The sequence below is a fragment of the Merops nubicus genome, unplaced genomic scaffold, assembly GCF_000691845.1.
Source record: "Merops nubicus isolate BGI_N331 unplaced genomic scaffold, ASM69184v1 scaffold1014, whole genome shotgun sequence".
Classification (NCBI taxonomy): Eukaryota; Metazoa; Chordata; class Aves; order Coraciiformes; family Meropidae; genus Merops; species Merops nubicus.
The window spans coordinates 110843-134896 of NW_008602056.1; the positions used below are offsets into that span (position 1 = coordinate 110843).

The following is a 24054-nucleotide window of genomic DNA, read 5'->3' on the forward strand; positions in this document are numbered from 1 at the left end:
AAGAAAAAAAAGAGGAAAAGTGGGGAGGGGAAATTTAACCCTAAGAAGATCTGGAGGATTTTTCTTCTGTTATATCACTAATAGACAGTGATGAGGAAATGTAGAAGAAATAAATAAACTGAAACAAAACAGGGCGGGGGGAACTAAACCACCACCAGGTTAATCCATGAGATAGTTCCTTAATACATTTCAACTTCAGAGTCTTCTAGGGGGAAAAATTAATCCCATTTTACAGTACCCTTGGAGGGTATTGTACACACCATTGCTATTGCTCTGGCTGGAGCAGTGGAATGGTGGATGGCTTGGGAGCTGGGGTCTGACTGTAGTCTGTGCACAGCCCCTGCCTCAGTTGTTCCAGTTGTCACAGCTGCTTTCTGTGCCCTGAAGGACTAGAGGAGGAGCTCTGCCTGTCCCTCCTGAAGGATTCCTCCAAGGCTGTGCTTTCTCATGCTCTGGCACTCAACTCTTTGTGTGCTTGATGGCTGGTGGTTTATTTCTGTGTAGGCACCAACCCCTGAAGTCAAAGCTACTTGGGTAAATGAAATAAGAAAAGTGCTGACGAGCCAACTGCAGGCATGCAGAGGTAGGATATAATTTTAATCTCTTTTCTCTTTGAACTTCAAAACCTGCTTTGTCTACCTTCATTGTGTATGACTGTAGGGATAAAAAGCTCAAAATACAAATAAATTTTAATAGGTTTGGGTTTTTTCCTCCTTTACAGAAGCTAGTCAGCACAGGACGTTAGAACACACACAGAGTTTACCTCTACCAGCATCATCTTGTACAAGGTAAGGATGTTGTCAAATCAGCCTGACTGTCTTGTAAATATAGTTCATATATCTAGTCTGCAGTTTTTTTCATTAATCCTATCCCTTAATACTGGCCCTTATGTTTTAGGAGCTTTTTAAGTCTCTTCCTACTATTAAGCTGTAAAGCTTGGAGTTCATAGCTCTCCAGATCTGTTAAACTGAGCAGCAGTGACATGGGCTTTGCCAGTTGACAGAGGACAACACAGAAAAGTAATTTTCTGCACCAGCCAAAATGCTGGTGCTATTATGGGTCTATTATATACTTTACACCCCAGATAAGAGAGTTATGTGGAGCAGCATTTTCTTTCCTTCTCTGTTCTTTTCCTTCACCTGGATTAATTCATTCTTCCTTTACCAATGTCTTATCTTCTTTTTTGTCTTTTTGAGGGCATTATCTTTTCTCTGTCCCTTGTTCTTTTCCTCCAATTTCCTTATTATTTTTTTAGCTAAGTGTTGTGTTGATTCCTCCAGTGTCAACTTCTAAGTCAAGCTTTTCTGCTTTTCTTAATTTTTATGTTCATGCTGCCAACCTGTATATTCCTCTGCTCCCACCTGCTGTTCTGCCCTTCTCTGACACCTCTTTATTCTTCTGCTACTCACTTTTTTTCATGTATGTGTATATACTCATCCCTTTGTGCTCATTCCTTCAGTCATTCCCACATGGGTGTGTGTTTGTACACCTATCAGTAGCTCTCTGCCCTGCATGTTTTATGCATCTGCTTGTCACTCAGGGAGAATTTCCCAGATTTGTAGTTTTTGTGGGATGTCTTTCTCCATCCCATTCCCATTCAGAGGTGCAGTGGGAATCCAACTGCAAGATCCAATGTATGTTCTTTGTTCACCCCTCACCTGCTCCTGTGTTAAGAGCTCCTGAGGGCAAAGTCTATTCCTTTCTTTTTTTTTTTTTTCCCCCCCTTATTACATTCAGAAGGAAGGAAACAGCACAGACCATGTGCCTGTAGCTGAGAGTGAGTGGAAGTTGTCCTGAGCTATCTTTTCAGTAGCTCCCATTGCCACAGCACTTGTGGTTGCAGTCACTTGGGGGAGATTTTCTCCTTTTTCTGTCTTTAAATGCACAATCATCACCAATGACTTTCAGTGCTGGAAGCTTTGATCTGGGAAGTATCTAGTACATGGTTTTCAGCCTATTTATCTATATGTAAAAGGCAGTCCATGATTGAGAGTCATTCCCCTGTTCAGACTCAGATTTGCTGGAGGTGGATTGATTGTCTTAATTTTCTTCCACCAAACAGTCCTTCACGGAACCACATCAGAAACATCAAAAAACCAGAAGAGAGAAAAGCTGATCTTGGAAGTCTGGAAGGTTATGGCACCCCAGGAGTACCAAAGTACCCTGAGAAAGGCAAAGGTGAGTTTCCAAGCACATATTGTCATCTCTCATTGCAAGGAGCATGCCTGCCCTGCAGCTGCACAGGCAGATCCACCAGCAGAGTAGCCATGGAACTTTTGTGTTTCAAGGGCTGAGTGGGGAGTAGGTCTTTTTTTAGAGCTGCCCAGCTTTTCAGGGTTCTCTTCCTCTGGGTAAATTTCTCAGCATTACTTTTTCTGAAGAGTTTGGTTTTGTTTTCTGTTGAATTTTGGGTCACCTCATGGAGGTTGTTTCCTGAGCCAGCAGCAGTACAAGCCCCTGCACAGCGAGCACAACTCTGCCACTTGGGTTCTTCTGTTGTACCCAGCATTTCAGTTGTCCTTTCTCATTCTAACATGCAGGAGTTGCAAATGACTTTTTCCCTTGATCTTTTCATGGCCTTCTCCCCTTTCTTTCTGTGTCTCTCTCTTCCTTTGTAGATGACACTAGCTCTACCTCAGAATGCTCTGTACTGTCCAAAAAGCGCTTTACGCTGCAGGGCTTTACTAACCTCAAAAGTCAGAAAGGTAATTTTAGAAGGAAAAAAGAAGAAATCTAGGCTGTTCTCTGTTTAAAGCTGTAATTGAAGCATCCCTTTGTGTGTTTGTGTAGCATAGCAAGTTTTCAGTGTGTGCACTAGCTTGTTCTCCTGCATTCAAGCTAGGTTCCTGAGTCACTGACCCTGAGAGGAGATGTCAAGAGAAACAGGCTCTGGAGTGGGAGGGGGAGATGCAGCTGGGAAACGTGGAGCTGCAAGGGAAGGAGTGCAGTTTCCAGTGCCTCCAGTCTCACTGTTGAGGTCAAGGAAGGAGCCTACAGTGCCTCATTCCTGTAGGAAAACTAGAGGAAGGAAGTTGTCTTCAGATCAGACACCTGGCCTGCTTCTAGCTTCAGTGGATCTGCCCCAAATGCACCTCTACTTGGCAAAAAGGAATCAAGGTTTGGCTGGAGTATTTCTATACTAGCATCTGTTCTAACAGAACTCCCAAAGCCATGACTACAGCAGAACATGTATGACAATGTTTTGGGGGATGCAAAAGTAAGAATTTCGCTATGCTTCCAGAAATGGCCTTTTTCCCCAAAAAAAAACATGTAAAAATTAGAAGTCTGAAAGCTTTCTTGCTTCCTCCTGCCAAGTAATCACACTGGTACATTCACTTCTTGCTTTGAGCAGCTGTCTTGGAGCAGTATGAATTGCATTAAGATGATGGCACTTGTTCAAGAGCATGATTTGTTATTTTTTTTTTCCAAGCATCTTTTCAGAATGCCCTTTTTAAAACCTGATTACCTTTGAGTTCTTTCTGGAGAGACTCTGAGGCTGTATATCTCATGCTAATGAGGTGAGCACTAATATCCCATGCTTGCCTTGACAGAAACTCCACCTCCTTCTGCTAAAAGCCAGACATTGCCAATGATCCTTCTTACAGGACCAGGTATTGCTGTAGCAATAGATTTATATAAAAATGATTAATTTGGTAACCTTTGTCTACAATGGAATTTAATTGTATTCAGTTGATGCCTAGTTCATGTAGAAAAGTTTACATGTACTTTAATCTGTTACTGTAAAATAAGTGTCAGTTTATCTTCCAATAACATGTAAAAAAATCATTTCTTCTGCTGTACTTGACCAATGATGGCTAAAATCAGAGTGATGACAGAAATCCACTTGTTTTCCAGTGTAAACTCAAAGGTATTTAGCATGCAATCCACCTATTCTCTTTTTTCCAGTTCTTCAATATCTCTCTTCTGTGTTTTTTGCCTATTCATCCTCCTGCAGCTTCTCCTACCAGCCCTGACAAAAAAGCTAAACGACATGAAGTAGTGAGTGACCCAACTCCTTTTGGTGTAAGAGGTATAGTGTCATCCCCTCGTGTGCTGCACAAACACCCACACCTCCCTCCTCTGCTACCTCACCCTGGAGTGTCCTACATGATCCCTACATGATGCTCTTGTCTGCAGCAGTTACTGAGACCAGCTGAGTTTTTCCAAGTGGGTCTCTCAGCTTCTTTGTCTCCTGGTTTTGACAGCACAACTGGTTGAAGTTTTACCTTGGCATCAAAGAAAGCAGCATGTGGCTGACTAGTTTTAAGGAGGGGGCAGTGAAAAAGGGATCTTCTGCTGAAGAAACAACCAGGAGCTGGGTGTTTAATGGAGTTACAGGGGTGTCCAGTCCCTATGAGACACATGGTTTTCCAGTTAGTATCCTTCTGTCACTGTGCCCCTTGTGGAGAGGATTTAACTTTTTAAGAAAAGATAAATCCCAAACTCATGTGGGATCATCACTGTCATATGGAGTTTCCATTTTAGATTTGCATTTAGTACTGTAGTCACAGCCCTGATGCACCTTTCTTTGGGGGATGGCAGGCAGTTTTTACCACCCTGTGAATCCCAGAGGATTTAAATGAACCTTTGGCAGTAGTTTTTCTCCTGTCCTCAGCTAAGCAAAGAAAAGCATTTCAGTTAAATGCCCCATTTCTAACCAGCAAGGCTGTTGACGAAGGCTTGAGTACAAATCCCTAGGACTAATTAACTGGAGAGTATCACCACCATCTCTTTTAGAAGATATCATTCTAAAGATGAAGCTGTTTCAAGCCCTGCCATCCCCCTCCTCTCCAGGTTTCCACAGCCTTTGCCTTTGCTACACGTGGCAATGATGCAGGCTCAGCTGCTGTGCTGGAGAAACTAGGCAGCAGCATTCACCTTGTCTGAGCAGCAGGCAGTGTAATCCCAGGGTGGATGCACACACAGACTCCACAAATGGGGATGTGGGAGTTAGAAGGTTGATTTTTCTACAGGTAGCAGTCAAACCTCTGAGATCTCCAGCTACCATGGAAAACCAGAGAGCCTGGACATGGGAAAGCAAAGGGTGTTCTGTGGCCTCTTCCACAGATGCTGGAATTTCCCAGGGTAGAGAGTGAATTTCCCTATCTCTGGGAAGGAACCTGTGGGCCCATTTCTGAAGGGTTAGTAGTTAAGGAATTCTTGGTTTCCCTGGCACCACCAACTTGAAATTCACTTCTGCATGACCTTGTCTTTTCTCAGGACTCTCTGCCATTTTCTTACCTTTCCTGCCTCTGCAGGGAGCTCTGATTTACAGAAGACCCACATGCCCATTGAATGTGCACACATAATTTTGGTGGCTGTAGTTATCTAATATGACCACAGTGTCCCCTTCCCTGCCCAGGATCAGAGGGGCTTTTATACAGACTAATAGTAGAGTGCCAGCCTGGATGAGGAGCAGGAGTCTTGTTGCTGTGGCTCTTCTGCTCTTACCCACTTCAGCTGAAGAACAAGAGCTGTTACCCAAAATGTTCCAGATGAGTGTGCCAGTGAGAATGATTCTATAGGCAGAGCAATTACAGTGATTTCACTTTCTTTTTCTTTTGTGCAACCTGTTGGTTCCATTTCTAATTCTTGGAACAACTAGGAGAAACCAGGTTTCCTTTTGTTGCATTGTTCTTAGCTTGGAAATAATAGCAAGGGTTTCAGCTGTGGCCCACAAGCCAACTATAAGCTGTGAGCTTCCATGGAAACTTGCATGGAATACAGCAGGCATTTATTGCTCAGTTTCTTCACAGATGGGAGTTCACTCATAACCCTGGCCAGGGCCAAGTGGGTCAGTACTTTTACCCTTGTGCAGGCCATCCAGCAGCACAGGAGAGGTAAAGTCCCACTCTGCTTGGTGTGCTCTGGGTGTCATTTGTTTCCAGCAGTCTTAGGTTGCTTTGCCTTTACTCTGATGATGCTCAGCTTTTTTTTCCCTAATGCATTGGCATGACAAGCTGTGTGATAAAAGCCTGAGAAGCAGTGAAGAGCACAAATGCTGGTGCTTTCTCAACTTAACTGATAGTTATATAAAGTTGGGAGGTCTGTTCTTCCTTTCATTCTTTCCCTTGAGTTTCATTGTTGTCACCTTTTGGCTTGAACCAAAATCTTACTTACAAATATTCACCTCTTTTATGATGATTTATTTTCATTATAAGCTGGACACATTTATTAGCAGCTGCTGACCTTAGTGAAAAGCATCCCACTAGTAAAACTTGCTGTAGTTTTATTTGGAAAAGGATTTTGTGCACTCTGGATATGATTCAGCTTTGTAAATAAATGAAAAACTTCACCCTGAGAGAGAAAAAGGGAATGCTTGGCAATATATGACAGGCAGAGGTTTTTCTTGTGGTCCTTGGGGCAGTGATTGAGCACCAAGATAAGTAAGTGTGATTAAGTATCTTTGTGTCAGCCTGAATACCCTTAAATAATAACCTGCTCATCAGGTGAAGTACAGAGTGCCTGTAGCTTGTACTGAATTCCCTGGTGGCTCTGAGTGCTCCACAGTTTGGATGGAAACAGGCCAACTTTTGCCAGCTATAAATTTCACTTAATGACTTCCCTGTGTATGGTTTTCCTCCTGTTTGTGTTGATCACTTCAGAGCTTTTCAGCAGGAAAAAAACAGGAAGAACATTTCTCCCAGTCACTGGCTCTCTGCTGTGAAGTTAACTGTCGGCTGTCTGTTCCCCAAGGTTGGGCTAAAACATCTCACTCTCTTGATGCATCTGAAGAAAATGATGGCTGGTCTAGTGCTGAAGAACCACTGAACTCCTCAGATGCAGAGGAAGAAGGAGGAGGAGGAGAGCTGAAGCTGGTAACCAGGAATGCTTTCCTGTTGAGCTAAGCAGATACCAATCCAGTGCATGGAGCTGGGTACAGGAATGCTCTTGAGGCTTGCAGGAAGGAAAAAGTCTGCCCTGAAACCCTCAGCTGGGCAAAATTCCTAAGGGAATGGAAAACATCCCTCCTATCAACCTTGCATTTGAACCTTGGGAAGATCCATCTGTGCCCTTGTGTACCTGCTGACTAGTGAGACCTCCCAGGGAGTTCACAAAATGAGTGGATGTAGCACTTGAGGCTGTGGTCTGGTGTAGAGGGAAATGTTGGGATGGAGGTTGGACTTGATGATCCTAGAGGTCCTTTCCAACCATGGCAATTCTATGATTCTATGACCATTTCACTGAAGGATTTTCAGGCTGTGAGAATTTGTATTCTGAATTTGTAATGGAATAGCAAAGTTTTACTGTCAGGAGGTGCATTTACACTGTCTTCAGCATGTAAGTGCATGAGAAAGAAAGAAAAAGTCCTTAAATTTCATAACAAAAGCTGCAAACGTACCTTAAAGTGCTCAAAAGAAATAATTTGTGTTTTTCTTCTCTCTTCATTTAGACTCCTGGTAAATATACAGTTGTGACTGACTATGAGAAAGGAGTTTCTGAAGAATTTACAGTGAGGAGTGGAGATCTAGTTCAGCTGATCCGTGAAGGGGAGGATGGCCTTTGGTATGCAGATCTCTGTTTGGGCATTTTTATGTGCAGAAGTGTGTTTGCAAGCCAGATGTTTAGGGCAGAACTTTCAAAAAGGCATCAAATTAAGCCATCTGATTTTATTTTTTATGTCTATATCATTTTTTTTTTTTTAGGTATGTAAAGAACCTGAGTACGGGTAGAGAAGGTTGGATCCCAGCAAACAACCTGCTGATGCTCATAGGCAATTCAAAATCAGCTCAGTCTTTAAGCAGCTCTGGTAGGTTATTTTTAAAGGAGATGATTGTTTCTCTGAAGATTCCTGTTATCAAAGAAAGCTGTGAAAAACAGCAACCATGTAATAATTTCCTGCATGTTTGGGTTTTTCTCTTTTCTTCTCTTTCCCAGAATCAGGCACCGCCTCCAGTACTTTGAGCACATCATCCAGCTGCAGTGAGAGCTGCAATGCCAGCAGCACCAGCTTCTCTGACATTAAGGGCTAACACACTAAATTTTCACTCCATCTCCATGGAAGCTAAATGTGGAGTTTGTCATTTTGTGCAGAGTTCTGGACGTTGGACCCCAGTGGAGAACCACCAGTTCTGTGCTCCTGGCTCTGAGTAGTTCCAGTGGGGGTTTGGACAGGTCCTCCCAGAAGATCCCAATGAAAAGGGCATGGAATGTGAAGCTGTAAACAAAAGTCAAACTGAAATAGGGTTGTGTAGAGGCTTTTGCTCTGAAGTCTGAAGCTGCAGAGCTGTTGGAAGAAACCACATTTTCTCCTTGATACACAATCAGGTTTCTGCAGGACTGTATCACATCAGAACAGCCAGAATCTGGATGTGAGCCAACAAAATGTGTTCAGTGCTAAATCCTCGTTGTAAACTAATAACACAGCAAACAATGCACAGGTATGAGGAAAATAAATCCAGTTTACAATTTCTCCTCCCCCAAAAAAAAACCCCTTTCTCCAAGGAGATACCTCGGTCAGTGCAGTGAATGGGACTCTCAGAGCAACAAGGAAGGAGGTTTGGTCCAGCCTTTTCTCTTCTCTTAGGTCTTCAGGATATTCTTCTGCTCCCTGGAGACTGGGATGCAGACACGACCAGTTCACTGACCATAACAGCATCAAAAGACACTGTCATTTTTATCCTTCCCAACCTTTTCATGCTGTGTGCAATGGAATAACTCCCTTCTGAGGTATTTTGGCCTCACAACCAAATTCTTTACCAAGATCACTGTGTTTACATAGCCTTGGCAATTTAGTGGGATCTTTCTCCTTGCACAGGTTCACACTGAGACACAAATGTTCCTGTTCACTAATGATTTCTTAATCAATGGTAACTGCATGGGTATCTTCAGGCAGAGGAAACTTGTGGCTGCACTGTGGGTCAAGAGCTTTCTTTCAGACAAATCTCTGAGGGCTGGAAATCAGATGTATTTCCAGTCAGTGGTGTTTGTGGCTGGTTTATTCAAAGAGGAAAAAAACCATGATACTTTTTCCATAAAACGGGAGCATAAGAGAAAAATTCTATTAGAGAAGAGTCAGATTTATGCTACAGACATGTATTTAAGGTTTTTTTTAAGGAAAAAATGATGCTAAACTTGCCATTTTTCAAGGTATGATGTAAATTTTCACATTGTCAGGTGTTCTTTGCACGTCATCCTCACAACCAGCCCAAAACTGTGTGCATGTGTGGAATATTGTACTCATTCTTGTCCATCTCTCAAATAATTCTATGAAAACAGGTTTTTAACTGATTCATGTACTGTATTACTTCCAAATCACGTGGACATTAAGAGCATCCTTTTTCAGAAGCAGTCAGCACAGCAGCTGATGTCAACAGGAACTGCTGTTGTCCAACAGACCCTCTGATAGCTGAGCCCTGAAGTCTATCTTCATGCCAGAATTTTATCATTTACAGCTTAGGAACCTTAAATGAGAGATAGTCTAAGGAATGATCTTACTTCTGGGTTGCAAAAGAAAACCCTCCCCAGATGCAATCCAAATGCAGCTGACCATGGTCAGTACAAATTGAAATATATATATGTACACACACACATATAAATGCACCTACATGTGTGCATGGATGTGCTTGTGTGTATATCCATGTGTGTAGATATGTACATGTGTGTAGATATGATGTATCAATGTAAAAGATGTATTTATAGTCTTCATGCTGCTGAATGTGTCACTTTACAATTCATGAATCCTTAGGTTTCTTGCAATACTGCCACAGAAAGGCTGATCAGGGTTTTACTTCAGGCTTCTTTTCCAAGGCAGAAATCCTCTGATCTTTTTTAATGATCCCCTATCCTACTGTGCTGATGGGGAATATTTAGTCTGATATTTAACAATGGAATGGCAACATGAGACTCAGCTTATCTCCCTCTATGTAAGTTATTTTTGTAAATGATCTGTAACATAATTTACTTATATATTGCTGCCCTGGCTAGGATGAGACTGGCCTTTCATTCCTCACTGCAGCCTCCTTTGTGTTATTTCAATGGTTTCCTCCACATCATTGCACTTTAATATAAAACCCATTTCACCTGTCCCTTTTTTACTGCTGTTGTGAATTAGAAGTTCAAAGTCAGAGGTCTCTATTGTAACTACTTTGAATAAATTTCAGCACTTCTTGCTGGATGCCTTTATATAGATACACTCTGTGTTTTGTTTTGTCTTAAATGCTTCTTGTGGGTCTCATATTCAGAGAGAGGCTGGAGGATTCACTGACTGAGGGCTCTAAGGGCCATCATGCCATGGGAGGGGGTGAAGTGCCCACTCACTGGAGTGATTTGGGCTGGGTTGGTGGCCACGTGCAGCTACATAACCCAGCTAAGCTGATATTTGGGCTGGATTGCTTTCATGTGTCCTTGTTAAGGCAGCAGTTCACTCTGCAGTAGGTAGTCCTACATTTCTGAGCACAGGGGTGTCCTCCAGCCTTTCTGAGCAGAGCCACATCATATTTATGAGAGCAAAAGAATGGCAGAATTCCAGCCCAGGTTTACCTTGGTGGGAAGTACAGTTTCTATGTAAAAATGAAATAATGATTCATTTCTTTTTAATTGTAATGATGTTTATCTCCTATTGTGAACACTATGGATTCATCTTGGGTTTATTACATGCTAGATAACTGGCTCAAAGTCCGAGCACAATCTTTCCTAGATACAGAAGCCATTTACTAGTTGGAATCAAAATCCTTTTTCCCTTCTGCACAGATGTTCTTAGTCAGCACAAGCAAGGACTTTGGGCCATAATTCCTTTATACCATATCTCAAAGTGGCAGGGATCTGTGTCACACATCAGATGGTTCCTCTGCACTGCTCTGTTTCCATGCAAGTCCTCAGGATTAACAGTCTTCCCAGGTTTGTGGGGGTGAGTGCTGGGTCTGCCTGGCACGAGGGAGATACCCAAATTCAATCCCTTTAACTTAGGCTGCAGGAGCAGAAGAGCCAGATTCCCTTGTCCTTAAGATAGGATGTAAACTGTGCCTAGATACCATATGATCAAATTAAGATGTTTAGACATTGAAGTAGCTTCTGTGGGTTTTCATTTGAAAGGAGGTGAATAGGCAACATCTGAGCTGTGATGGCCACATGAGCAACAACTACTGTTTATTTTAACATCTTTACCTTCCTTAAGAGCTGAGATCCTTTCAGACACTCATAAGCAGCTGGAAAGAAATTACTGTGTAAAGACCCTCAGAGGGTGAGGTAGTTTTCTGCCTGTAATAACAAAATACTTCATAAATACTCCTTCTGCCCTCATGAACAACCTGACAGGGCCAGGCCAGTTGCAGCAGCAGGACAACCCGAGGCCTTGGGTCAAGGTGTTAGATTTGCTCTGCTCACTTTGTTTCAGCCCTTTTTAAATGCTGTCCAATATACTTATAACATTTCCTCTTCTTCCCTTAATAGATCCAGGAAAGAGATTAGAAACTGGTGAAATTTTGAGCTGGTCACTTTTCTACTCAGGAGCTGGTGCAGCATCACCTTCCATTATCAAGATGGGGACTAAAGCACCCGTTTGCCTTGACTGGTGAGTTGCTGCACAGAAGGCAGCAGGAGGTGCTGGAGATCCAGCTCAGGCAGAGGGGATGCCAGCCCTCTTTCCAGCAAGATTGTAGCAGGGTTTTTTTTTTCCTGGGTGTTTTTGTTTTCCACATATTTCCAAGCCTCTGCACCTCAGCCTGACATTTTCAGGGAACCACCCCCAGTGGTGCCAGGGTAGTGCCCAGCACTGTGTGTGCATAGTCCCCCCAGCTCCTCTCCTAGGCACCCTTTTCCCCTTCATCCATCACTTGCTTACCTGGCTGCCCACTGCCACAAGCTGCTTCTGTGTCTCTCTGCAGCTGGCTTTAGCTCTGGCATCCTGCAAATGTTGTACCTTCATTACTCCAGGCTCTCTGGTGTCTTTCCAGGAGATGCCTGCTGCCCTGCACCTCACCCTGCTTTGTGGAAGGCCTGGGCTGCCTCCCTGCCCTCCTGCCCCAGTTGTCCTCTCAGCCACGGCTGCCTGAGCCTCTGTTACCTGGCTCTTGCCCAGGCATCTTTGTGTCCTTCTCTTCCCCATCCCATTTTCTTGGTGGATGATCTCAGCATGCAGCAACTCAGCTGCCACCTCTCTGGGGATGATCCAGCTGAGTCAAGGCATTTTGAAGTGAAAGGATCTAACAGCACCCAGGAGGATGAGCAGTAGTCCTTATTTTCCAAACTTTTCCCTTTTAACTGGAGCTGGCATTACTCTCCATCACTGAAAGGCAGTTTTTAGGTGTGGAAGGGATACTTAGCCCACTGCAGGCTGGCCCCACTGGATGCTCCTGCACTCTAGCAGCTGCTGCTTGTGCCAGCATGGATGTTTTTTTTAAAAAAAAAGAAAAAACAAACCCATTGTATAGAATCATGGAATTGTTTAGGTTGGAAAAGACTTTCATGATCATCAAGTCTGCTAACCCAGCACTGCCAAGTCCACCACTAAACTGTGTCCCTCAGCACCACTTCTACATGTCTCTTAAATAGCTCCAGGAATGGTGACACTTCCCTGGGCAGCCTGTCCCAAGGTTTAACAGTCCTCTTGGTGAAGGAATTGTTCCTAATGTTCAATCTAAACTTCCCCTAGCACAACTTGAGGCCATTTTCCTTCATCCTATCTTGTTCCTTGAGCGGAGAGACTGTCCCCCACCTGGCTACCACCTCCTTCCAGGGAGTTGTGGAGAGCAAGCACGGCTTCTTCTGCAGGCTAAACAACCTCAGTTCCCTCAGCTGCTCCTCACAGGACTTGTCCTCTAGACCCTTCACCAGCTTCATTGCCCTTCTTCAGATGTGCTCCATCACCTCCATGTCTTTCATATAGTGAGGGGCCCAAAACTTTAATCTTTAACATCCATTCCCTCCTTAGCTGCTCATGTGCTGTTGTCTGTGGTTAGCTCAGAATATCTTGTCATAGTTAAACACATCCCCAGTGCCAGTGGGCTCCAGCTGCCCTGCTGAGGCTGAAGGGTGTCCTCAGTGAAGTGTCCTCACCCAAAGCTCCAGCTCTTCTTGAGAAACCTGAGGGCAGTGTTCGGTCCAGACAAAGCCTCCAGGGGAAACAACCAAACAGCATGGGGTAGACAAAAGGGGGGTGACAAAGGGACCCCCAAAGCTCCAGCTCTTTTTGAGAAACCTGAGGGCAGTGTTAGGTCTAGACAAAGCCTCAAGGGGAAACAACCAAACAGCATGGTGTAGACAAAAGGGGGGTGACAAAGGGACAATGTTTCTTGCTCCACAGCTCTGCTGGATGAGGAAACATGGCACACGTGTGCAAGAAGAGCTGATGTCCTCACCTAGGCTCCTTGGGCTTCTTTGCACCTCTCCTGAGGGCTGCCACTGCCCCCTGTGCCAGCAGCAGCCTAAAGAGGGGGGTAGAAAATCAAAGATTCTGTTTTACATTTTGTATTCTGAAAGGTCACAAAACAATGAGCAAAAAGATTATGTCCCCACCTTCTGGTTCCTCTTGATGAGGATAATTGCTGTGTGGGGATACAGAACTCAGGCAAGCAGGCACACAGTTTTCTTCTGGAAAGAAACAGTTCTCTCTGGAGGGCTAAAACCCAAATAATTTGCTTTAAAGCTTAGCAGCATATTCATATATTTATAACTTAGTACAGCAGAAACAGGAAATTATTAACTTGACAACAGGCTTGGTTTGCTTTTAATTAGTGTGATAAATGAATGATTTCAAGTTATTATTGGATATTTAAATTGAATTCCTCACAAACTCATGAGGCAGGTTGCTCCTAAACCATTCTTACCTAGACACAGCCTTGTCATCTTACTCAAATAATCCCTGATGGCCTCTTTGAACTAGAAATCATTGATTTAGTTTTTAAAATTGTTCCTGAGTGCTGACTAGAAGGTTCATATTTCAATGACCTGTTGGATCAGATCAGGTTGTGCCATTCCCAACAGCTTCCTGTGTTCTCTTCAACCCAAAAACGTGAAACTAAAAATAGCAAAACTGTTCAGAGTTTTTTCTCAAAAAAATGTCAGTAGGAAACAAAACAAAAATAATGAATGGTATGTTCTGAGAAATCAGTTCTTCATGTCTTCCAGGCTAATGTCTCTGCCTTAGAGGTTTTGGTTTATATTGTTAACATTTTTAACGTTTAGTTTTTTTAACTTTATTTTTAAATAAAACAACCTTGTCACAGCCAAAGCATACAGTAAAAAAATGCCCTAAATCATATTATCTGGACAGCTGTTTCCAAACTGATGCCAGTAGCACCCGTGAGCAGCAGGGGGGCAGGTTTACATTAATATATATTAATTTTTAATGGAACAGCAGATTATTTTTCTTGGAATGGCTCCGAAAAGGCTGAAGCCTGCACTGGCAAGGGGATTTACAGAGCAGAATACCAGGGCAGTTCTCATGAACTACAGCAAGACCACACAAGAAACAAAACAAAACAAGACGTGGAGATCTTGTGGGGAAGAAAAGGTAAGGAGGTGATGCTTGCTCCTCTGGCTGGGCTCTAGGGCAGTAAGGAAGGGGAGCTCTTTAAAAACACAGCTCACTCTCTAACCAGAGAACTGGCCTGCCTGAAGTTAGTGGGAAACAGCTTTGAGACAAGAGCTGTGAATAGGAACTTCATGAGTGGAGAGCTGTCATGAAGTCCTTGGGACTGCTGAATTCCCAGTGACCTTCCTCATTCCCAGTTCCCAAAGACAACCCTTTGGACTTGAATTCCCAGTGACCCTCCTCATGGGCACAGCCTTCCCTGTCAGCCCTGAGGACACCTCATCCTGTGAACTTCCCTGGGAAGGACTGTCCCCCTATGAACTCACTATTGCTCCCAGCACTTGAGCTTCTCCCTGGACTCTAAAAGTGATAACTGGGTGTTTGGCTGTATTCCCAAGCCATAAAAGCAAAATCTTTTGTGTTTAAAGTGTGTAGCAGAGGAAGGAAGAGAGAAGGAACACGCTGCACCAGTCCTAAAGGATGTTCAGGATCTGCACACTGAGAAGGAAGAAGACAAGAAAGCAAACTGCTGCTGTAGATGTGCCAGAGCAGAGATGGGGACAGTGTGGGGCTGCTGCAGCTCCTTGGTGTTCCAGCTACTGGCTTCCTTTCTCTGCCCCAGGACAGGACCTGCCACCCATCCTCAGCCATCCCAGGAATGGGGCTGCTGGGAATTAGCCAGGCTGGGACCCAGATCAGAGCCCCGATGGCCCCTTTTTGGGAGAGCAATCTCAAAGCAGGACACTGAGCTATGTGCACCACCACCAAAGGACAGGACCTCCCGTGAAGAAGGGCTGGGAGCCCAGCTTCCCTGAGCCATCACAGCTTCTGCTGTTGGCAGCAGTGTAAACATCCAGCTGTTCCTTTTCTTGGCCCTGGTGTTCAGCTGCAGAGCTGACCCTCCTTCCTTTCCACCAAGCCTGGAAAGTGCTCCAGCCCTCAGGCAGCCCTTTGCTTCCCATAGGCAAACATGCTCTTTACCTCACTGCTATCTTGAGTAAATATTTCCCCAAGAATGCTGTCGAGGCTGATGCCATTAATTGATTTCTATTAAATCAGAGGACTGTTTATGTTCCAGACAAAACATTGTCTGCAGATCAGCTCCTCAAACCACTGTCATTAGTAATTCAGTGTAATGTGGATCAGCTCAGCACCTCTTCCAGCTGCTACAACTCATGCAGGCCACATGGGTCTTGCAGGAAAGATGGAGAGAAACCATTTAGGGAGTCTCTTGCTGGTTAATTAGTGTCTCCAAGTAAATTCAGCCAGAAGTGCAGAGTTTCAGCTGGTCACAGAGAAATGGGAAAAGGGAGGTGACAGTGGCTCGATCATACCCCTGAGCATGGAAAGGCCATATCTTGACTGCCAATTCAAGGCAAATGTCACACTGCTGAGCTCTCCATGTGGAGCTACATGGTCCAACTCATCCAGTCATATGGACACAGGGTCCCAGCATTCATGTTTCTCCTGGAAAAGGCTGGAAAAGGCAGGTGTGGGGTAGCAGCCTCTGGCACCAGCGTGGCCTTTGCACAGGTCAGGAGAGCGTGCACCAAACCCAGCTCCCTGCTCCTGTGAAAGGACACCCTGCAGGATTTGCATGTGTCCTGCTCAGCTCACTGGAGTGACATGGATCTTTTTCTGTTTCCATGACTCGCCGGCCCCTCCTCTGGCTGGGAGCATTTGAAGCTGAGCTCTTTGGCCAAACAGCCCTTGCTGCAATGTCAATACCCCGCCGGGACGCGGGCTCGCAGGGTTCATCATGGTTTCCAGGCAGTGCATGGCTCTGTTTCTCCACTTGCTGCTGCTGATTCCTCTTTCTCTGGATGCAGGTATGTCGTAGGATATGGCTGTAATTATGTTTCTGGCAATGGACCTCTCTCCTATAACTTAGATGTAATTTTCATGGCAAGTTTTGAGCACTGTTGCACATTTCTCCCGCCTCCAGTTGTGCCTGTGAGTGACTCTAAGGGTTTTGTTTGCTTTCAGTGATGGCATCTGTTTTGCCAACTAAGCAAAAGCACCTCTAGACTGCTAAATGAGCTTATCAATCACCTCACTGCACAGACACCAGGCAAACCATGACCTGTCTGCCCACTACCTGAAAAAAAGCAACTTGGATTTATTGTTATTTCATATTGAACTGTGGCATCTTTTCAAGGCAAGAATCAATAGTCTGTCATACAGCTGCTGGGAAATTAAAGAGGTGAAGACCTGCCCTGTGTTGGCAGCAGTGAGGTGGTAGCTCTTTGGTGGCTCCAGTATGTCTGAAGATCATCTCCCAAATGAATAAAGCAAACCCAGTGCTTTCAGGTTCCCAGTTAGCCACTGACTGGGTCTCCTGCAGTGCAGTGAACACAGCTAGAAAAAAAATAAGTAGCAAAGTCAACAGCATTCCAAGGTAAATAAGTGGAGAATGCTGAAATAAAAGTGGGAGGGTGTCCCCAGCACACTCCTCTGCTGGACTTTGTGCCTGTGCACTGTCTCATGTACCCAGTGTGAGGTTAATTAAAGACCTTTACAGAAAGCCACATTAAATGCACACAGCCTGACCTTGAGATCCCTGCAGAAAGACCCAGCTGACATTCCTACAGTGAGTGAATGTTTATGAAGCACCCTGGGAGGAATTCAATGGGTGCCACAAGTTTTCCTTCAAGTCACTTAGAAATCTGGGGGAAATGACCACTATTTTGCCTATAATTCAGCAAATGTTCTGATTAGACACAAATATTTAGAGACACCTCAGCAGACTGGAATAAACCCTCTCAGTATTTGTTTGTGTGTATGTTGGTGAGGACACATTGCAGCAACCACCCAAGGGCCCTTCCAGCAGCTAGGAGGTAACTCCTGCTCTGTCAGGGGTCATGGAGTGGAGAATGTCCTAGGGAAAAGGCAGCCTCAATTCCCCAAATCTACCTGCAATCCCATGTGAAACAGATAAAAGTGCTGAAATGTAAGTTGCCAGGAAGCTCCAGAATCCCCTAATGACACTGAGGAGAAAAAGAGAGAAAAAAACCCAACTCAACAAAAAACAGCACAAAATGGATTATTTGAAGACTTGTTCTGTGTAGGACATACAGCAAAGAAGACCTCAAAGACAAATATATTCAAGCAAAGAAGTCCTCAAAGGCAAATATATTAAAGCAGTGGATTTAAAATTGTGGTCTAGCTGTGGTAGAAGGGGTGAGTCCCTTCTGCAGGTCCAAAGAGTGAAGGGGTGACTGGTAACACATGACAGGGTGAAGGGGTGACAGTGGCCATCTGTCACCAAGTGACTCACTGTAGTGAGGACAGAAAAATCAGGTGTTGCCATAAAGCAAGAGAGGCTTTTCAGCTGCTGGAACAGAAGGAAACTCTGCTGTGCACGTTGAGACCTTCTCTGTGATGTCCAAGGGGACCTTAGGAGGCACTGACATGCACCAGTGGGGTAACACCATCTTCTCTTCAGCAGCAGGCTCTGGACAATTCACGTGCTGCCACTTCCCCTGGGAGGAAGGCCAGACAAAAAGAGGCTTTTACATTAATACATTTCTTTTCTAAAGTGTCTGAGAAAAATTTGGGGAAGCAGAAAAGTGCTGGGTGGAAATCCTGCCCCATCCTCTCTGCGTGGCGAGCTCGGCCCTGGGACAGACACAACATGCCACTGTTTTCCAGTCTTTCTGAAGCAGGAGGAGGCAAGCAGCGTTTTGCTGAGGCAGAGACGAGCCAACAGCTTCTTTGAGGAGATAAAACGTGGGTCTCTAGAGCGAGAGTGCATGGAAGAGAAGTGTTCCTTTGAGGAAGCCAGAGAGATTTACCACGATGATAAGAGGACAGTAAGTGACACAGGGCTGAGTGAGTGCTCCCTGGCAGAGGGACCCCCCCAGCTCAGGGTGGGCTTTGACACTTTGTGAGACCAAAAAACCTGTTTCCTGTCCTGCTGTTTGTTTGCAACTTTTATATTTACAGGGAGAAATGCAGCAGCAGGGAGATGCAGGAGGGCAGGCTGCATGGGCTGCCCCAGGCAGTGCCAGGCTGGAGGGTGGTGGGAAAGTGGATGCTCCCTAAATCATCTCCCTGATCCCCCCCCCATTCATTCCTGGCCTGACAGAACCTTAAATGATGGCGTTGTGCAGCATCTGTTTCAGTCAATCCCACCTCAACTCTGCAGAGGTTGTTGATGGGTGACCTGTTTGGGTGTGTTACACAGTGCCCCTCTCTGTGGGTAGATGAAAATAGTGTAGAATGTAGAGAATACTGTAAAATAATTTGTGGGCATCACATTTCATAAATTACAAAGGCAGAAGGGGGGTCACTGTGGTTGTCTGTAACCCCTCCTGCTGTACAAGGGCTGCAGGACTTCACTGGAATCTATTTTTCTTTAATTAAGTCTCACATCTTTCTCTTCCAGAAAGAGTTCTGGCACATCTATTCCGGTATGACCCGTGGGGACGTTCTAACAGCTGCAAAACCACCCCCAGAGCTGCAGCTCCCCACGTGAGCCAGACTGACAGGGAATGTTTCCACAGACCCCAACCAGTGTGAGCCCAACCCCTGCCAGAACGGCGGCAGCTGCGACGACCAGTTCCAGGATTACGTTTGCCGCTGTCCCTCGGAATACGAGGGCAAAAGCTGTGAAAAAGGTTAGTTCTGGCTTAGTTCTGCAAAGTAAAATTGCTGTTATTGAGCCCAATGCAAGGGATGGAGATAAACAATAGCAACCAGTATCATTCTGCATCATCCCAGCCCTGAGAGCTGCTGTTCACACGGCCTGTGCACTTGCTTTTTGTGCACTGAAAGGAGGAATTGTTTTCCTGACCTAAGTGCTGAAGTTACTTTGATTCAGTAGGTGGATGAGAACTACACCACATTGTGCAAAGCCTGAGGGGACAGAGGCAGCTCTTAAAGAAGTCAGCATGCTTCTTTCCACTGATTTCAGTGGGCACTGCACACTGAGTGTCAGCCTGATGTCCTCAGAGCCCAACCAAGGGCTGGCCACTCATCAAGTCTAACCAGGTAGTCTCAAGAGTCCTCTTGGAGCATCCTTCTGCCAAGTGGCAAAATGCAAGAGTTAGGATTTTTCAGCCATGTGTGATGATGGTTGCCTCAAAATTACACCACCTCCACCCTTTAGGCAGCTCAGCTACTAACTAAATGCAGAGTGATTCGATTTTAGGGGGATGTTTCTTAAGCACAACCTTTCCTTCCCTATAACACCTGTGCTTTTGATGCAGTTGTTGCACCTAAGGCACAGAAATCTGCTTTGCTGCCTTGCTCCCCTGTCAGCTTCCCAAGCTGCAGCTTGGGAAGCATCAAAATGCCCATCTGGATAAGCCAAATGCTCTTTCTCTGCCCTTAGCCAGAGCTGAGACGCTGAAGTGCATTTATGAGAACGGTGGCTGTGAACAGTACTGTGCTGACAGCCAGGCTGGGAAACGAGTCTGCTTCTGTGCAGAGGACTACACTTTAGCCAGGGATGGTGTGTCCTGCCTTCCCCAAGGTAAGCCACGACTGGCCCAATCCAAAATCTGAGCCAGCTCTGGAAGAAAAGTATTCAACACACCTCAGGTATAAGCCCCAGGCGCTAGCTCCCCACCTCTTCTCCAAGGACAGAGTTCAGAGCAGTATTTTTCAGCTTCTGGTGGAATTTAGCCCAGAAAAGCAGCTGGCAAAGTGGGGAGTCTTTTGGACCTCTCCTTCCTCAACCCAGAGGTCCACTCCTCTGGCACAGGGGGAATTTGAGTTTGAACTTTGCATCTGCTGGGAGTAAGGAGGGAGCTGAACCCCTGGTGTAGTAGAGAAGAACTGAGAGGTGAAGACAAGCTCATGGTCTACAGGTAGTCAGGGGTTTGGGGTCAGGCTGAGGGGTTTCTGGTGAGTGGGGAGGCTCTGAGCCTCACAAATCCTTTTTGGTTTTACTTTACATCCATGGTGGGAAAATATTTTGGGGACAGCATTGTTTTGCTATTGGCTCTCCAATCTGCAACTGCAACTATGGATTTTTATCACCATATTTAGAGAGGCAAGAGAGGAAGAGGCTGAGCAAAGAAAATCAACTTTTTTTTCTTTTTTTTTTAATATTTTGGGGACAGCACCATTTTGCTCTTGGCTCTCCAATCTGCAACTGTGACTATGGATTTTTATCACCATATTTGTTTCAGGACAGGAGGCAAGAGAGGAAGAGGCTGAGCAAAGAAAATCAACTTTTTTTTCTTTTTTTTTTTACTTTTTTTTCCTAGTTGGTAGGACTAACACACTTCTGATATTCCTCTAGACACTATGGCCAGATATTTCTCTCACTTACCTGACACAGTAAACTTCAGCTGGGAGGAGAATAGCACAAGGAAATTATTTTTCCAATCCATAAGCTGGCACCTGACTCTATTGCTGATGCCTGCTTGAATTACTTTATTAGAGGGGAAGAAGAGACCCCTGTGGATAGGAACATAAGGGCCAGCACTGCAGGGAGCAGGCAGAGTAATTCTGAGGGGTGATGCCCCCCCTTACACACACCTCAACAGAGCACTCATGCAGAGAACTGATAATGACAACCTAGCTCTCAACAACAGCAACCTCATTAGGAAAAAGAAAAAAAGCCCACTAATGTGCTTATCCCTTATTAACAGATTCTGCAATATCATGTGATGGGGGAGCTGCTTTGGTTACAAGCCAAGAACAAAGAATTCCATAGTCACCACAGGCTTTATCTCTTCCCCTGCAAGGAAGATGTATTTGTTGCTGGTTGCTTCTTGGGGACCAAAATAGCTGTAGTGCTGAGCAGGTGTTGGACACAAATGTGTGTAGGTGCCATACTGTTCCTCCATACCCCACCTGTAGCTGGAGAAGCTTCATGCTGTCTGTGTATCAGCTGAAGCAGTTAGGGGTCCATGGGGAGGTTGGATTCAGGTCAGCAGAGCTCAGGTAGGGCCTGGCTCCCAAACTGATAGGCAGCAAGTGCTCCTCACAGCATCCTGGCAGATGTGGGGTTGGTGTGTTCAGTTCCAGCACAGCCACGTGGCACACAGACACCCCCAAAGGTAAACTCTGTCTTGAAAGGAAAATCCTGCTGAGTGATGGATGTGCTGAAAACACCAAGGTTTCCTCTGAACTGAAGCTCAGCCATGGTTCAGTCCTCAAGATTCAATTCTCTTATTGCCAGTCTTCACATGACCATAGACTGATAGGTGCAGGCAGGAACAATCCAAGATGCCCTGGACCCAAGCAAACTAGGCACAGTCTGATGGGAAGCACACAAAAAGACACAGTATCTGCTCTTAGGAGATCTTCAGGTCCACCCAAAACAAGGGGTAGTGAGCTGCAGGGCCCACCCTTGACCCTGTATCTCACCACGCAGAGGATGCTCTGCCCTTGGCACAACTGACTCTACATCAGCAGGGTACTGAAAATAGGTGGACCACAAAGCTTGCCAGAGTCACTCCTGCTCTGCAGCCTGTTGCCACACATCTTAGGCAGGGATGCTGCCTGCAAACTCCAGCAGCAGGTGAATATCCATCCAGGATAATGTATAGGCCTGCACTCTGCAACAGCATCTGTGGCTCTTTCCAGACAAAAAGCCTAATTACAGGCTGAGCTCCTTTGCTTTGGAGAGCCCAAGCTCCCAGAGAAGAAGGCAGTTTTTCAGCCAGCACAACTTGACTGAAGACCTTACACATATTGCTGTGAACTCAAAGCAAAAAAATCACGCTGGCTGCAATTTGCATTTTTTTTTCTTCTTTTTTTTTTTTCCAGTGAAATACCCATGTGGAAAAATACAAGTGCTGGCAAAAAATAATGCAACTGCACGAGGGAGAATAGTAGGTGGTTTAATCTGCCCTCCAGGTGAATGTCCATGGCAAGTGAGTCTTCAAAAACCATTCTTTCTTTTTTTTACATATGAAAACACTACCTTAAACTAATTGTTTTTAATCTATTATGCTAAAAATCCATTAAAAGTGCCAGTTCTGGATAACCAAATTCCCCTCTTCATCCATAGCCAGCAGATCCATTTCAATCAAGCATCTTAACCTTGCTCTGCTTGCCTAGGAGAGGAGTGATAATACAACCCACTCTACCTCCTGACCCTTTAGTCCTAGAGCTTACTGCCAGCAAGAATTTTAGCTGCAGCTTGGCCATAACAGGCAGAGCCCATGCTACAAGGTGGAGAAAATGTCAAAGGGAAGAGTCACCCTCCTAAATCCTCCATGCAAGCAGCAGAGTATTGTCCAGTGACAGAAAGAAGCAATGTGGAACCCAGCTCTGCTGAGAGCCAGGCTGAGCCCATTTGATGTACCAAGACAGAAATTTGCTTTATGTTGGCAGGCCCTTCTAATACATAACCAGAGAGAAAAGTGTGGTGGCAGCCTGCTTTCCCCAGAGTGGGTGGTCACTGCAGCTCACTGCTTGGAGTACATTGATCCCCAAGAGCTCCGGGTGAGATTGGGTGAGTATCTCCCCCTCCTCGGGTCACCAAGCTGTGGCTGTGGTGGCAGCTTCTCCTCCTGATGAATCAAAGACAAAATGTGCACGCTTGGGTAGGGTAAGGGAATTGTCTTTAAGAGGTGTCAGACTAGAAACCCTCCACCTCCTCACACCGCCGAGGAGCTTCCTGACATGACCTGCGATTAATCGCTTCTCCAGGTGAACACAAAATTAATCACGAGGAGAATACTGAGCAAGAAAGTGGAGTTTCCAGGGTGATCCTGCATGAAGGATACACGTATGGAGAAGTCAACAACGACATTGCCCTCCTGAGGCTGGAAACACCCGTGAACCTCACCGACTACGTGGTGCCAATATGTTTGCCAGAGAAACGGTTTGCGGTGCACGAACTGTCCTCCATCAAGTTCTCCACAGTGAGCGGGTGGGGACGCTTACTAGATGGAGGTGCCACCTCTTCTGTTCTGATGAGAGTTGATTTGCCACGTGTAAAGACACAGGAATGTGAAAAGGAGACTGATTTAAATATTACAGAGAATATGTTCTGTGCAGGAGACCTGACCGGCGTGAAGGACGCCTGCAAAGGAGACAGTGGTGGGCCTCATGCTACAAAGTACAAGAACACTTGGTTTCTGACTGGGATTGTCAGCTGGGGAAAGGGCTGTGCTGTGGAAGGCAGCTATGGGGTTTACACAAGGGTTTCCAAATACATTGACTGGTTGAAGAAGCACATGGATTGAGAACGTTGATCCAGCTCGTTTCCAGAAGGTGTTATTGCCCCCCAGCCCCTCCGTGCCATGGGCCTATTGAAGCATCCCTTCATTGTCTTACATATCTGATACTTGTGATATTGACACCACTATTAATTATTTGAAATGAGCCTAATTGAATATATAAAGGAACTTCCCTATCAGAATTTTTTGTTAAATTGTATGTCTTGTCGAGCAGGCACAGAATGGCCACAACAAATTGGACTCAAACCCCCCTGTTCTGCAGCTATTGTTTGCTAGGGGACAGAGCTAGATGCTGAGGGAGAGACTGTCAGCAACACATCCAGCAGACCATGGTCCTTCCTCCAGCCACCCTCTGTTCTTCTGGTAATCAGAGATGTACAGACTTCCCGAGCCAGAAGTTGCATGAGGCTGGATAGTCATGAATGAACCTGTTGT

At 45.2% G+C, this 24054-nt stretch overlaps 2 protein-coding genes across 2 annotated transcripts in view; both read left to right on the forward strand.

Moving 5' to 3' along the window:
- Positions 1–7973, forward strand: part of MCF2L (MCF.2 cell line derived transforming sequence-like) — a 60451-nt gene extending 52478 nt beyond the window's left edge. The window contains exons 23-31 of the mRNA XM_008938187.1: positions 505–583; positions 722–788; positions 2063–2178; positions 2619–2705; positions 3956–4030; positions 6697–6818; positions 7394–7506; positions 7647–7750; positions 7879–7973. Coding sequence (XP_008936435.1) covers positions 505–583; positions 722–788; positions 2063–2178; positions 2619–2705; positions 3956–4030; positions 6697–6818; positions 7394–7506; positions 7647–7750; positions 7879–7973 — 858 coding nt within the window. The remainder of the gene's footprint in view (positions 1–504; positions 584–721; positions 789–2062; positions 2179–2618; positions 2706–3955; positions 4031–6696; positions 6819–7393; positions 7507–7646; positions 7751–7878) is intronic.
- An 8259-nt stretch (positions 7974–16232) lies between these two features.
- F7 (coagulation factor VII (serum prothrombin conversion accelerator)) lies at positions 16233–23625 on the forward strand. The gene is made up of 8 exons (XM_008938188.1): positions 16233–16302; positions 18125–18285; positions 18861–18885; positions 18979–19092; positions 19809–19949; positions 22199–22305; positions 22769–22889; positions 23087–23625. The coding sequence occupies exons 1-8, from the start codon at positions 16233–16235 to the stop codon at positions 23623–23625; spliced, it is 1278 nt and encodes a 425-aa protein (XP_008936436.1).
- Positions 23626–24054: the final 429 nt, after the last annotated feature.

Bases quoted from the DNA above. Each gene is read 5' to 3' on its own strand.
- F7 (XM_008938188.1), top strand. From the start codon at position 16,233: ATGGTTTCCAGGCAGTGCATGGCTCTGTTTCTCCACTTGCTGCTGCTG. The intron at 16,303-18,124 runs GTATGTCGTAGG...ACTGTTTTCCAG, and splicing joins TCCTCTTTCTCTGGATGCAG to TCTTTCTGAAGCAGGAGGAG. The intron at 19,093-19,808 runs GTTAGTTCTGGC...CTCTGCCCTTAG, and splicing joins GGGCAAAAGCTGTGAAAAAG to CCAGAGCTGAGACGCTGAAG.